At 42.0% G+C, this 13,756-nt stretch overlaps 1 protein-coding gene across 1 annotated transcript; it reads left to right on the top strand.

The window, feature by feature from the left end:
• The first annotated feature begins 813 nt into the window (after window positions 1-813).
• Window positions 814-13,041, top strand: csrnp2 (cysteine-serine-rich nuclear protein 2). Its single transcript, XM_071347767.1, has 5 exons — window positions 814-1,514; window positions 3,349-3,521; window positions 5,089-5,351; window positions 5,529-5,825; window positions 9,353-13,041. The coding sequence occupies exons 2-5, from the start codon at window positions 3,362-3,364 to the stop codon at window positions 10,325-10,327; spliced, it is 1,695 nt and encodes a 564-aa protein (XP_071203868.1). The 5' UTR covers window positions 814-1,514; window positions 3,349-3,361; the 3' UTR covers window positions 10,328-13,041.
• Window positions 13,042-13,756: the final 715 nt, after the last annotated feature.

The following is a 13,756-nucleotide window of genomic DNA, read 5'->3' as shown; positions in this document are numbered from 1 at the left end:
TCTCTGCCTCGTTTTGGATGGGCACCATTGAGAAAATGTTTTAGACGCCCCGCCACTGATTTGGTCATCTTGGTTAACCCAGAACTTAAGTCTCGCATAATTTGGTCAGATACTCGATTTACGTAATGTTACGACAATAAATGACGGGAGTTGGTAAACAGCTGAGGGATGGGGCTGGAGAAATGTAACCACTCTCAAGCTCATGGACAGAGCTTTGCATACAGGACTGACCATCCATGATATAATAATCTACAGTGTTTAACATTCCCTTTATTTACAAATGTGTTAAACAGCTTATTTTTGGTTCTGATGGAGTAAGACAGTTAAACTATGCTCATGAGGCATCTAGAAGTTACCAGTAGCCTATATTCTTCAATAAACAATGGGTAAATATGAAATGAATTCTAAAAATGGATGGCAAGATTCAGAGGCAGATTCATATTGGCCAAATATATATATACTAAATGAGTTTGGACTCCTTGTTGGACACAATAGCTGGTTAAAGATAACACCATGTCAAGAAATACTCGTATTCATTGTATTTTCTACATTTGATAAAATAGTTTGCTATGGCAATTTTGCCTTTTTGATACGAGGGAACACCGTGAGAGGATGGTGTGAAATATATTCATATATTTCAAACTATGATTTCAAAATCAAGTCATTCGTGTGGTCCGTGATATTGTGTATTGCTTATTACAAAATTGGAATTCTGGAATGCATGATCGCAGAGAATGGACAAAGAGCTCATTATGACTACACTTCCCAGCATACGTGACGCATAGTACGTTTGTGATGTCACAATGAGTATACGGTTACACTGTAGCATTCCTTACTCTATTGTTACTTTGTAACAAACCGGGGCAGAGGCGAGGAAAAGGAGGACGTCAATCTGGCAAAAAATTCCGTAACATTTTGACATTACTGTACCAACAAGGCGAAGAACGTAACGGTCATTATACTTGAAGAAAAACTGCATCGATCCGATTGAAACCACCATTGCAAAGAAAGGATAAACGAAACAGATGTCAGCGGATTGCTCTTCCAATGCAAGCATTTAAAGGCTCAAACCAGGAAGATAAGTCATCCAGCAGATATCTCAAATTGTAACGTCTTAAACGAAACGGATAATGTCAGTAGGCTAATAAATTTCAACTAAACTGTTTGACGTCCTTCTTTCCCACCGCCTGCCCCGGCTTTAGGATTGCTACGTCAAAGTTAAATGGAACATGCACTCCTGGAAGCGACCATAAAATATATGTCCTTTATGTAGTCAGTTAGTTCGTTACACTATTTCTGGATTAGTAGTCTGACTATCACATAAATAAGTATTCATACTGAATAAATTAACAATTCATTTTACTGTAAAAAGCTTTAGCCTACAACTAGAGAGAAGCTAAAACTGTCTGGGGAAAAATCTAAATAGGGCGTTACAAGATCCAAGAACAATCCTCGGTGAATAAAAGGAACGTTCAGCGTTTTGATCGGGAGAAGAGGGTCCTTTTCTGCCGAAGGTAAGGGGCACTTGGGGGTTTATTAACGTTTTACATGGCAGTTTGCCATTGCCAAGGGGGGTGACATGGTATGCTGGAGAAACGGGACCGGTCGAGGCTCCTGTGTCTGGCAGTTAGATTTACATTATTTCCTACTGCACCCAGTCATTCGATCGTCCTTTCACGAAATCTAGTTTGTTGTCGTTTGCGGCGGTTTGAGGCACTCGGTCGTTGAAAGGTTTATTATCAGCAAGTAGCCTACACTGTGCGTAGTTTTAGGACTGTCGGAGCTCCTCTGATTGTCATACAGTATTGTCCTCCTTTATTGTAAATGTATACTATTGAGTCTAGCCTATGTAAAGTATTGCAATTCTAATAACATAGTATAGGATACTGGCTACTCTAATTTGTTTCAACTAAATTAGGTCATCGTCATGGAATGTGTTTCATTGAGTTCTCCCGATAGCCATTTGTAATGTCTAATGCTTTGCTGAAGAATATAGAAATGTAACAGATTTTGTATTCTACAAAGCCTACCAGCTCACAGTATGAGAACCAAGGCCTGATACATTGTCCTTTGTATGTAATAGTCTAATCATGAACTGATTTTGGCTGTCTGGGCCTCTTGGTTGTGGACAGTATCACATGATGAACCTGCATGCTTGTAATCATATCAGTCAAATCTTTTAGTGACGTTTAGGAACTTTTCTGCAATAACTCCACTATGTTTTGTGTAGGAGATTGTTGCGGCCTCCTGAAAGGTCATTCTGTAATAAGGATCATACATAACGTGCATTATATTTTTCCTCTGTAAAAAAACAACGGAGACACATTTACTTGCAATGCCATCTCTATAGTAGTAATCAATAGGCTGTATTCTAGTGAAACTTCAACAGACAAGCAATAAGTTGCAGTCCCTCATTTTCCATAGGGCTATACCATCACATTTGAATTCTGAGGGTTGGTTTCACCTCATGGGATGGAAAGGGAGATACCTAGTCAATTGTACAACTGAGTGCTTTCAACTGAAATGTGTCTTCTGCATTTAACCCAACCCCCTCTGAATCAAAGAGGTGCGGAGGGCTGGGGATGCTATTTATGTGGATGTGAAGATCATTGAAACCACGAAGGGGCACACATATGGCTTACAGTAGGCCTACACAGGGGTATAGAGAGGGAGTCTATTCAAAAGTCTCAGCATGGCCCTTATTTGACCCTCTGGTGTTGCCGGAGTGACCTGTCTCTGGCATCCAAATCCCGTGCTATTGAAGGGTCCTGCGCTTTGTTTTTAAAGGAAAAGCTAAAGGGACATAAGGCTATCTATCTACAGAACAGTTCGTTTTTTCTAAGCCATTCATATAAACCCCTGGCTGCTTTCCTAGTTGCCATGGTGACGTTTCCCAGACTCAATGATTTTGGAGCAGGATTTTAATGCGAGACAGAAAGAGAGGGAGTGATGGGTTAGGAATACAGATGAAAGGAGAGTGAGGCTATAGCAAAAAGCTGATGTCACCTCGGTGTGGTATCAGGAATTGATCCAGATTTGATTTAATTAATAGATGTTTATAAACAGTTACAGTTAAATAATATACTATTTTGTTATTCAGATGGGCCCATAGGATACATGTATTATTACTACGTCTGCTGTGTCTTATTCTCATGCCTTGGCTTGATGAAAGTTCATTTGGGTGTAAAATGTCTAGATATGCCTCCATGGCCTTCACTATTGTATTCATTCATTCATTCCAATTGTGTACCTACGCATATGTGCCAGGCGATACTCTATCTCTGTCTGTGACGGCTGCATACCATCTGTCTGTCTCTGAACATAATTTGTCTGTTTCTCCACCTTCAGACATCAAGTTTCCATGGAGGCAGTTTCGTCTCTCAGCCTCAAGCGAAGATTTGAGGAGGTGGACAGTGGCTCTCCCTACTCTACACCAAAGGACTCTGACGATGAAATCTCCAGCAGTGACAGTGCTGACAGCTGTGATAGCCTTAACCCCCCCTCCAGCACTGCACTCACACGTAAGGGCTATGCTACACCGAAAATGGTTCTCAAATGGTTCTTCCTCAGCTCTTCAGGTTCCTTGGAGAACTCTTGCCCGATAAAGAACCTTTTGAGTTATTCAAGAACCTTCAGAATTCTAAAAGGTTCTTGAAATGTTTGGAAGCCTGCAGATGTGTCCCTTTCATAGCACACAGCAAATTGTCCAGTGTTAACTAGTGTTGATATTTAATTGTAACATTTCTAGTGTTGATTCGAGTTAAATTAACACTTGGTGATGTAAAATAACTCCAGTGTTGGTGTTAATAACCAGAGTTGAACCAAAACCACGCCCTTCAGTATCATATTTCTCAGCATGCTCTAATGCAAGTTTTATTTTTTTATTTTTAGAATTGTTTGTGTCAATATTTTTATGTTTAATTGATTAATTAAGCTTATGCTACTCAAATATAAATAACATACATTTTCTAAACTATTCCAATCTGTTACTTGGACTTATTGCTACCGTTACTGAAATGCTTGTTCCAGTTGAGATGTTTAAGGTAGTCTCATATTGTATTTTATGCTGTGTTTACATGGTACGCGGTAGACACTAGACGGCAAACCGGATGTCATTGTTTTCAATGAGAGCACAACGGTAAAATGCTGTTGAGGCTGACGGTGAATGACGTCAGCGGCCAAGGTAGACGGGACTTTCCGCCAGAGTTAAACTATTTCACCTTTGCCGTCTACGGAATGTTGATTTGCACGGTTTGTTTACTGAAATCACCATAGCAACACATACAGTCATGCTGGCTTGCTTTTGCCGTAACAGTATTTCTTGTGCTGATATGCTGACTTGTTTGACAGTTTTTGCGTCCCTCGTCTAAATGCAGCATTAGTCTTCCCAACCGTGGCAGTGGTTCTGAATGCAGGTTGCGGATGAATTAAAATTCCAAATGTTGGATATCCCCACTCTGGCTGGATTCCAATAGGAATTACACATCACTTTGCAAGCCAGCATAATGTGACATGCAGTCCTGATGTGGCCTGTAAACTACAAGTTTCAGGACACTATATTAGCTTATAACTAGGCCCTCAAAAGAAGGCCTTATGAAATATTTATTGTATTGGCTCTAAAATTCTCTCGAAAGGAACTCTGGGAAATATGCAAAAAGTTTTAAAACCTCACGGCAGGGCTTTTCAATTCCTGTGCTGGAGGGCCGAAACATTTCTGGTTTGGGATTTTTGTATGGTTCTTCAAAGAACCGTTGAATTTTGGTTCTTCAGATCACTCTCAAGAACCTTATTTGGTTCCAACTTGCACCTTTATTTTTAAGTGTGTACGGTACAACCAGCATTACTTGTCGGCTAAGTTTGTTACCAATTAGACTGATGCATGACTACTCTAGGCAGCTCGTTCGTGAAGTAAAAGGATAATTTCAAGTCTGTCTAAAAATAGGCTTGGCATTAAAGTGTATGATGGATTGTTACTCTGTAATAACCCTTATACTATCTGTGGTAATAACCAGTCTATGGAAACTGTTCACCCATTCTTACCCCTTTCTCCCCCCTGCTCTTTTCTCCACCTCCCTCCGCCCTCTCCAGCAACCTCCATCCTAAGACGGCACAAGCCCTCTCCAGGCCGGAAGCGGGTGCGGTTCGATGTGGTGACGGTGTACTACTTCCCCAGACGGCAGGGCTTTACCAGCGTGCCCAGCCAGGGGGGCAGCTCCCTAGGCATGGCACGCCACCACTGCTCCATCCGTCGATACACCCTGGGAGAGTTCGTCCGCGAGCAGGAGACCAGTCACCGCCACGCCCTGCGCCAACACCTCCGCCAGGAGAAGCTCAATGCTCGCAAGATCAAGGTGAGGTCAAGCATTGGTCGTTCCGAGAGACCTGAAAGTGTTATGGTTTTAATTTCAGGACCTCCTGAGGATTAAATAGGGGAATCCCTGTTCAGCGCTAGTTACACAAGCATATCTTAAGTTAACAATCAGGTTTTAGTGAGGAACATATATGTATAACATCCACCCCCTCTCTAGCTGACACGTAACGGTACGGTGGAGTGTGCCCAGGCTGACCTGCTGACCCTGGAGGACGTGTCAGACGACGACTTGGATGTAGAGGGTGTGGAGGTGGACGACTGCTTCTTCCTGCAGCCGCTTCCCACAAAGCGGCGTCGGGCACTGCTTAGGGCCTCTGGTATCGCCCGTATAGATGCCCGGGAGAAGGCTGAGCTACGGACCATCAGGCTTTCCAGGGAGGAATGTGGCTGTGACTGCCGTTTCTACTGTGACCCCCGTCACTGTGGCTGCAGCCAGGCTGGCATCAAGTGCCAGGTGTGTTAAGTCAAATTAAATGCTTGCTTACGAGTCCTTCCCAACGTTGCAGTTTAATAAATAAAACAGTAACACATGACGAATAAAATAAAATATGGAACTATATACATATGGAACTATATACAATTGAAGTCGGAAGTTTACATACACCTTAGCCAAATACATTTCAACTCAGTTTTTCACAATTCCTGACATTTAATCATAGTAAAAATTCCCTGTCTTAGGTCAGTTAGGATCACCACTTTATTTTAAGAATGTGAAATGTCAGAATAATAGTAGAGAAAATTATTTTTTTCAGCTTTTATTTTTTTCATCACATTCCCAGTGCGTCAGAAGTTTACTTACACTCAATTAGTATTTGGTAGCATTGCCTTTAAATTGTTTAACTTGTGTCAAATGTTTCGGGTAGCCTTCCACAAGCTTCCCACAATAAGTTGGGTGATTTTTGGCCCGTTCCTCCTGACAGAGCTGGTGTAACTGAGTTAGGTTTGTAGGCCTCTTTGCTCGGACACGCTTTTTCAATTCTGCCCACAAATTTTGTATGGGATTGAGGTCAGGGCTTTGTGATGGCCACTCCCAATACCTTGACTTTGTTGTACTTAAGCCATTTTGCCACAACTTTGGAAGTATGCTTTGGGTCATTGTCCATTTGGAAGACCCATTTGCGACCAAGCTTTAACTTTCTGACTGATGTCTTGAGATGTTGCTTCAATATATCCACATAATTTTCCCTCCTCGTGATGCCATCTATTTTGTGAAGTGCACCAGTCCCTCCTGCAGCAAAGCACCCCCACAACATGATACTGCCACCCCCGTGTTTCACGGTTGGGATGGTGTTCATCGGGTTGCAAGCCTCCCCATTTTTCCTCCTAACATAACGATGGTCATTATGGCCAAACAGTTCTATTTTTGTTTCATCAGACCAGAGGATATTTCTCCAAAAAGTACAATCTTTGTCCCCAGGTGCAGTTGCAAACCGTAGTCTGGCTTTTTTATGGCGGTTTTGGAGCAGTGGCTTCTTCCTTGCTGAGCGGCCTTTCAGGTTATGTCGATATCAGGTTATGACTTGTTTTACTGTGGATATAGATACTTTTGTACCTGTTTCCTCCAGCATCTTCACAGGGTCCTTTGCTGTTGTTCTGGGACTGATTTGCACTTTTTGCACCAAAGTACGTTCATCTCTTGGAGACAGAACGTGTCCCCTTCCTGAGCGGGATGATGGCTGTGTGATCCTGTGGTGTTTATACTTGCATACTATTGTTTGTACAGATGAACATGGTACCTTCAGGCATTTGGAAATTGCTCCCAAGGATGAACCAGACTTGTGGAGGTCTACGATTTTATTCATGAGGTCTTGGCTGATTTCTTTTGATTTTTTTATGATGTCAAGCAAAGAGGCACTGAGTTTGAAGATAGGCCTTGAAATACATTCACAGGTACACCTCCAATTGACTCAAATTATGTCAATTAGCCTATCAGAAGCTTCTAAAGCCATGACATCATTTTCTGGAATTTTCCAAGCTGTTTAAAGGCACAGTCAACTTAGCGCATGTTAACTTCTGACCCACTGGAATTGTGATACAGTGAATTATAAGTGAAATAATCTGTCTGTAAACAATTGTTGGAAAAATGACTTGTGTCATGCACAAACTAGATGTCCTAACTGACTTGCCAAAATTCTAGTTTGTTAACAGGAAATTTGTGGAGTGGTTGAAAAACGAGTTTTAATGACTCCTACCTAAGTGTATGTAAACTTCCGACTTCAACTTTACATGAAGTGACTAGGCATCAGGATAGATAATAGTAAGGTTTTTGAGGTAGATATGTACATGAAGGCAGGGTACAGTGACTAGGCATCAGGATAGATAATAATAAGGTATTTGAGGTAGATATGTACATGAAGGCAGGGTTAAGTGACTAGGTATCCGGATAGATAATAATAAGGTATTTGAGGTAGATATGTACATGAAGGCAGGGTAATGTGACTAGGTATCCGGATAGATAATAATAAGGTATTTGAGGTAGATATGTACATTAAGGCAGGGTAAAGTGACTAGGCATCAGGATAGATAATAATAAGGTATTTGAGGTAGATATGTACATGAAGGCTGGGTAAAGTAACTAGGCTTCAGGATAGATAATAATAAGGTATTTGAGGTAGATATGTACATGAAGGCAGGGTAATGTGAGTAGGTATCCGGATAGATAATAATAAGGTATTTGAGGTAGATATGTACATTAAGGCAGGGTAAAGTGACTAGGCATCAGGATACATAATAATAAGGTATTTGAGGTAGATATGTACATGAAGGCAGGGTAATGTGACTAGGTATCCGGATAGATAATAATAAGGTATTTGAGGTAGATATGTACATGAAGGCAGGGTAAAGTGACTAGGCATCAGGATAGATAATAATAAGGTATTTGAGGTAGATATGTACATGAAGGCAGGGTATTGTGCCTAGGTATCCGGATAGATAATAATAATGTATTTGAGGTAGATATGTACATGGAGGCAGGGTAAGGTGACTAGACATCAGGATAGATAATAATAAGGTATTTGAGGTAGATATGTACATGAAGGCAGGGTAAAGTGACTAGACATCAGGATAGATAATAATAAGGTATTTGAGGTAGATGTGTACATTAAGGCAGGGTAAAGTGACTAGGCATCAGGATAGATAATAATAAGGTATTTGAGGTAGATATGTACATGAAGGCAGGGTAATGTGCCTAGGTATCCGGATAGATAATAATAAGGTATTTGAGGTAGATATGTACATGAAGGCAGGGTAAAGTGACTAGACATCAGGATAGATAATAATAAGGTATTTGAGGTAGATATGTACATGAAGGCAGGGTAAAGTGACTAGACATCAGGATAGATAATAATAAGGTATTTGAGGTAGATGTGTACATGAAGGCAGGGTAAAGTGACTAGGCATCAGGATAGATAATAATAAGAGTAAAATAAAGAACAGAGTAGTAGCAGCATTTGATGAGTGTAAAAGTGTATGTGTGTGTGTAATATGTATGTGTGTGTGTTTGTGTTGTGTCAGTATGCGTGTGTGTGGGTTTTGTGTGGGAGTCTGCCCCAGCAGGGGTCATTGTCCATTTGTGTGTGTTTGTGTGTTTGTGTATCTGTTCAGCACTCAGTACATATTAGGGCTGTGATGATACCAGTATCACAATATTTTTACCAATGCAAAAATGAAAACACGAAGAAGACCAAAATCTTTGGCCCTTTAAAAACCTGCTGTATGTAAAATATTGTGTGCTATAGCTTGGAAAACACTCTGGATGTTTCCAACATTAGGGCTGTTTTCCTAAAGAGATTACATCCGCTTCATGTTTTGTTTCCTTTCCACGATACTAATGAGTATTGCGATACTGGTATCGTCCCGGCCCTAGTACATTTGGCAGAATTAGTATAAAGATGAACAGCAAATCAATGTCTTACAGACAAACTGTCTTTGCTGAATATTTTATGACTGTATATATTCTCTCAAATGTTGTTCTCTTTCCAGGTGGACAGGATGTCTTTTCCCTGTGGCTGCTCTCGTGATGGCTGTGGGAACTCGGCAGGCCGCATCGAGTTCAACCCTCTCCGCGTGCGAACACACTACATGCACACCATCATGAAGCTGGACCTGGAGAAGAGGAGGCTGCTGGGGCAGAAGGCAGGGGTCGGGGGGGAACAGTATGCAGAGTCTGACCTGCTCACCTCCCCTTCCTCCACCAGGCCTCCCTCCCCAGACCTTGACCTGTCCACAGGGGCCCATGGCCTGGACTCTGAGTTAGAGACAGAGGAGAGAGAGGTCCAGATGGTCCTAGAGGCTCAGGACCTCCTGACTGACCAGGCCTGCCTCGAGCGGGAGAACGAGACCGCTGTGCTCCACCTGCAAAGTGCAGAGGAGCAGGAGAGGATGAGGGAGGAAGAGGAGGAGGAGGAGGCGCAGCGGGGCAGGGGGGGAGCAGGGGGCCTGGGGGAGCAGGCTTTGTGCCTTCTGCCTGGGGCCCTGCAGGGGGAGATGCCTGGGGACACAGGGGTTGGGGTGGAGGGGGTCCCTATCTCCCTCCTCCAGGGCCCGTTCCCCACTGGGGCTACCCTGCTCTGCATCACAGAGAACCAGGAGGGAGATGGGGAGGGGGACAACCCCTGTGGTGGCCTCAAAGACCCGGCCTCCTCCCTGCTCTACTACCAGATAGGTCCCATGGAGAACGAGACGTTTCACAAGTCTCTGCCTGGGCAGGAGGAGGCGTGTGTAGAGCGAGAACCAGGGGGAGGAGAGCAGCGAGGGAGGGATGAGCATGGAGGCAATACCTGCGGGCAGGATGAGGGTGAGTTTTCGCCCCCGGTGGCTCTGTGCTCAGAGAATGGCGTGGGTGCTAAGGAGTTACCATTCAGCCCCCAGCAAAGCTCCTTAGAAGGGCAGTGTCAGGAGGAGGCCTGCCTGGCCACAGAAGGAGAGTTGTACCCACCACTGCCCCCTGAGGTTTAGTACTAGCACCTCTGTCAATGTTTTGCACAATAGCTTAATTTTGAGCTGAATAAAGCCTACACTACATGGATAGACAATGACTATGATGTTACAGGTTAGAATTCATATTAGTAACCGTCATTACTAGAAAAATCTATTTGGAAGAAATGAGCTTGTCCATTAAAATAAAGTGAAGGAGGGAAAATCATCCTGAAAGCACACCCAGATCTTTCCCCTGCAGTAGTACTGTCAGTTCAGTTGTAAGTCAGTGAAAGGCTCTCATTCTAACGGGGCTGGAGATCATGGGGCCTGTCCCAAATGGCACGCTAATCCCTATATAGTGCACTACTTTTGTCCAGGGCCATAGGACTCTGGTCAAAAGTAGTGCACTATGTAGGGAATACGGTGCCATTTGGGATGTTGCCTGGTTGGCATTAACGAAAGAAATGACTGTAACTCAGTAACTGAGAACTAAGTAGTGTTGTTTTTAGTTCCCGGCACCACTAAGAGACGGTGTGGTGGTGTGAGTGTTAACATTTGCTCTTGGAGACGTTGGTCAAGGGAGCATTTCAGAATCATTCATAGGATACAAGTGGCTTGATTAAAACAAGAAGGTGGGGTCAAGAAGAACATGTGCTCTGTTGTATACTGTAGAGTGATACAATAAACACCAGTTGTGTTGAAAAAGTTTGACTAATTGGCTAGCATTGTAAATGTCACACTGGTCTGGTACACTTTGTCCAGCTGTTTAGCTGTAAGCTTTGAAGCCAAATTAGGGCCACTGGCAGTATCTACCCCCCCCCCCCCCCCCTTCCCGACTGAGAATAGACCTAACAAACAATCCTGGAAATACTTGTTTTTGGTGTACTGTATAAGTGTTTGAAATGGGAAAGGCAGAGCTGAAAGAGCTGCTTGTTTGATCTTCATGTTGTGGTCTGTCTAGGAACTGGGTGATATGTGCCCCTCGCTGCATTGGGGCAAAATGGTCAAACATTTGTAAAGATCAGAAGGTTTGCACCGGTTCCTCTTTCTAAATAGCGTCTCTCCGGGTCTACCTACCTTAGACCTCTCATGCAAACACAGTTTATTTATTAAAATACAAGTTTACCCTATAATAGTGACCATTACAATGTTATGATGTTATTACACTTCTTTTAACAACGTGTCTTTGTAAAATTGGGATGCTGTTGATATTGAGCAACAACAGAAGTCTCTGTGATCTCTGTTTAATCAATGAATGAAAGAAACCTGTCTTTGTTTTTTAGTTAGCATGTCAGATGATCGTACAGGTGGTCAGAGTCCATGTGAAGTGGACCATGTAATGCTGAAGGGACAAAATAGACCTGCTTTGTCCGTCACGTCTTCACGTCATATAATGAGTCTATAGGGGGATTCTCTATGAAACACAGCTATTTTAAGTCATACGACATCATTTAAAAAATATAATTTAAAGACTTAAAACAAACTGAGAGCCTAAAGCTGTTTGAAGTAGTAATACAGAAATACAGAATAATGATGTGATGTTGCTAAATTATGTAAAGAGGATATGACAAAACCTTAATTGCATTAGTTTTTGTTGAGTGTGTATGGATGTGTGTGCACGTTGTTTGATTGTCTTTGTGTGTGTTTGAGTTTGTTGGGGGGTGGGGCGTGCATACAATTAGTCATATTTCCTAAAAGGTGCTGTGATAGGTTAAAACATGTGTAACTTTTTCTGAAGTTACGAGAAATATATAATTTCAAGGACTACATGTATCTTGATGGACATTGAATCACGAACATTTCTGATCGAAAGTTTGATCAGAAATCCACAGAAATGGCATTGTAACCAACTATTTCTGTGGCGAGGGAAGCGTTACATTAAGCCCTCTGACACAGGGATGCAATGGCTGTGGCACACTGTCTGCAAATTACGATACTTGCTTTGAATGACATACTGTATAGGTTGTCAGTATATGTAAATGCAATCCTATAACATATTTTGGTCTTTTAAATGTATTTTTGTGCTGTGTCTGTTTGTACTGGCCTATGTATGTGAGTGTGCCGACTCATCATGCACAGTCTTCATCCTCGCTTGACTGATCTATTTTAAAGCTTGCTGCCATCTTGCCCAGTGTATCATGTACTGTATTATGGGCCTAACTAACACAGGATGAGATGCTGTGCATGAGGTTTCTGATATGTCTTTTTGCCTTCATTTGTTGTATTAGCAATATGATAATGCTTAAGAGTTGCACCAAAGCAGTGGTTTCAAACCTGATTCATTGCTGTCATCATGCACCAGTTTCTAGAAGATTCAATAGGAGTCTCCAGCTCTGATTCATGTTGAAGACTTGTGGTGATCTTCTCAATCAAATAGATGTATTTTCCACCATTGCTTACATTGACACAGTTCCAGCTTCTAAGTAATTGGTGAGTGAAACTGAAAAGCTGCCTATTGTTGAGTCCTCGTCTTTGGCTTCCTATGAATAGATTTAGGTTTGGGACCACTGCACTAAATGAGCTCCAACCCACTATGTGATTATATGATTATTATGTTTGTATGTGTCTGTGTGTAAGAGCAGAGGTGTGTGTGTGACTGAAAAGATGGACTGAGGTTTGGTTGGACTTCATCTCAAAGCTGTGATAATTACTCTTATGCTAACTGTTGCCTAAAGTGGACAAAAATGTTTTATACAAAAAAAATGTAAATGAAAAGATACATTAAAAAAATAAAACACAAACTCTGTTTTTGATTCTGTGATGTCCTACTTTTAAAAAAATTGACTATTTGTTGTGTGTTATATTACCGACTCCTTGTCTCTCCCAGGTGGCATACATGAGCTGTAAAAAGGACAGAATGTCGTCAACAACTTCAGAAGCCATTCGTACTGAACATTCACTAGAGACTTCAATCTGTTACCTGGATAAGATCCAGGGTGAAGACTTTCTGCAGGGGCTGGCCAGCACCAGATTGGCGAGTTAAGATTCACTGCCGCATATAAACTGAAATGTAGATGATACTTTTGGAAAAAGTGAGTTTAATCTCTTGATGATCTCTCCAGTGCCAAAGGGAAACAGCTGAATTTGGATAAAGTTAACCACAACCAATTCTTTAAAAAAAGGAGTAGGTTCACTCTATGCCATTTCAGCACTAAACTGACCCCTATGTGAGAAGAGAGTTCTACCACTTGTAAAACTATAATCATGGGTTACCGTGTTAAATTATATGACCACTAGAGTGCAGCATTGATACATTTTTAAAGTGTTGCCCATGTCAAAAGGCTGTCTATATTTTGGGTTGAACACAACCTTTTGTTTTGAACTGACAATGTATACATTTCATGTTTTTGTTTCTACAAGTCTCTCCTCTCACCCTTATCTTCCTTTGGACCCAGAGATAAATCTGCACTGGCAGCAGATTTTCGAAAGCCCTACATTTCTCTGTTTATCAGAAGAATGTGCTGTGAA

Source organism: Salvelinus alpinus, chromosome 17, assembly GCF_045679555.1.
Source record: "Salvelinus alpinus chromosome 17, SLU_Salpinus.1, whole genome shotgun sequence".
NCBI lineage: Eukaryota > Metazoa > Chordata > Actinopteri > Salmoniformes > Salmonidae > Salvelinus > Salvelinus alpinus.
This window is presented reverse-complemented; position numbering and strand designations above follow the sequence as displayed.

Excerpts from the sequence above, each read along its gene's own strand:
- csrnp2 (XM_071347767.1), top strand. The coding sequence starts at position 3,362 with ATGGAGGCAGTTTCGTCTCTCAGCCTCAAGCGAAGATTTGAGGAGGTG. Across the intron at positions 5,352-5,528 it reads TCAATGCTCGCAAGATCAAG|CTGACACGTAACGGTACGGT; the intron begins GTGAGGTCAAGC and ends CCCCCTCTCTAG. Across the intron at positions 5,826-9,352 it reads AGGCTGGCATCAAGTGCCAG|GTGGACAGGATGTCTTTTCC; the intron begins GTGTGTTAAGTC and ends TTCTCTTTCCAG.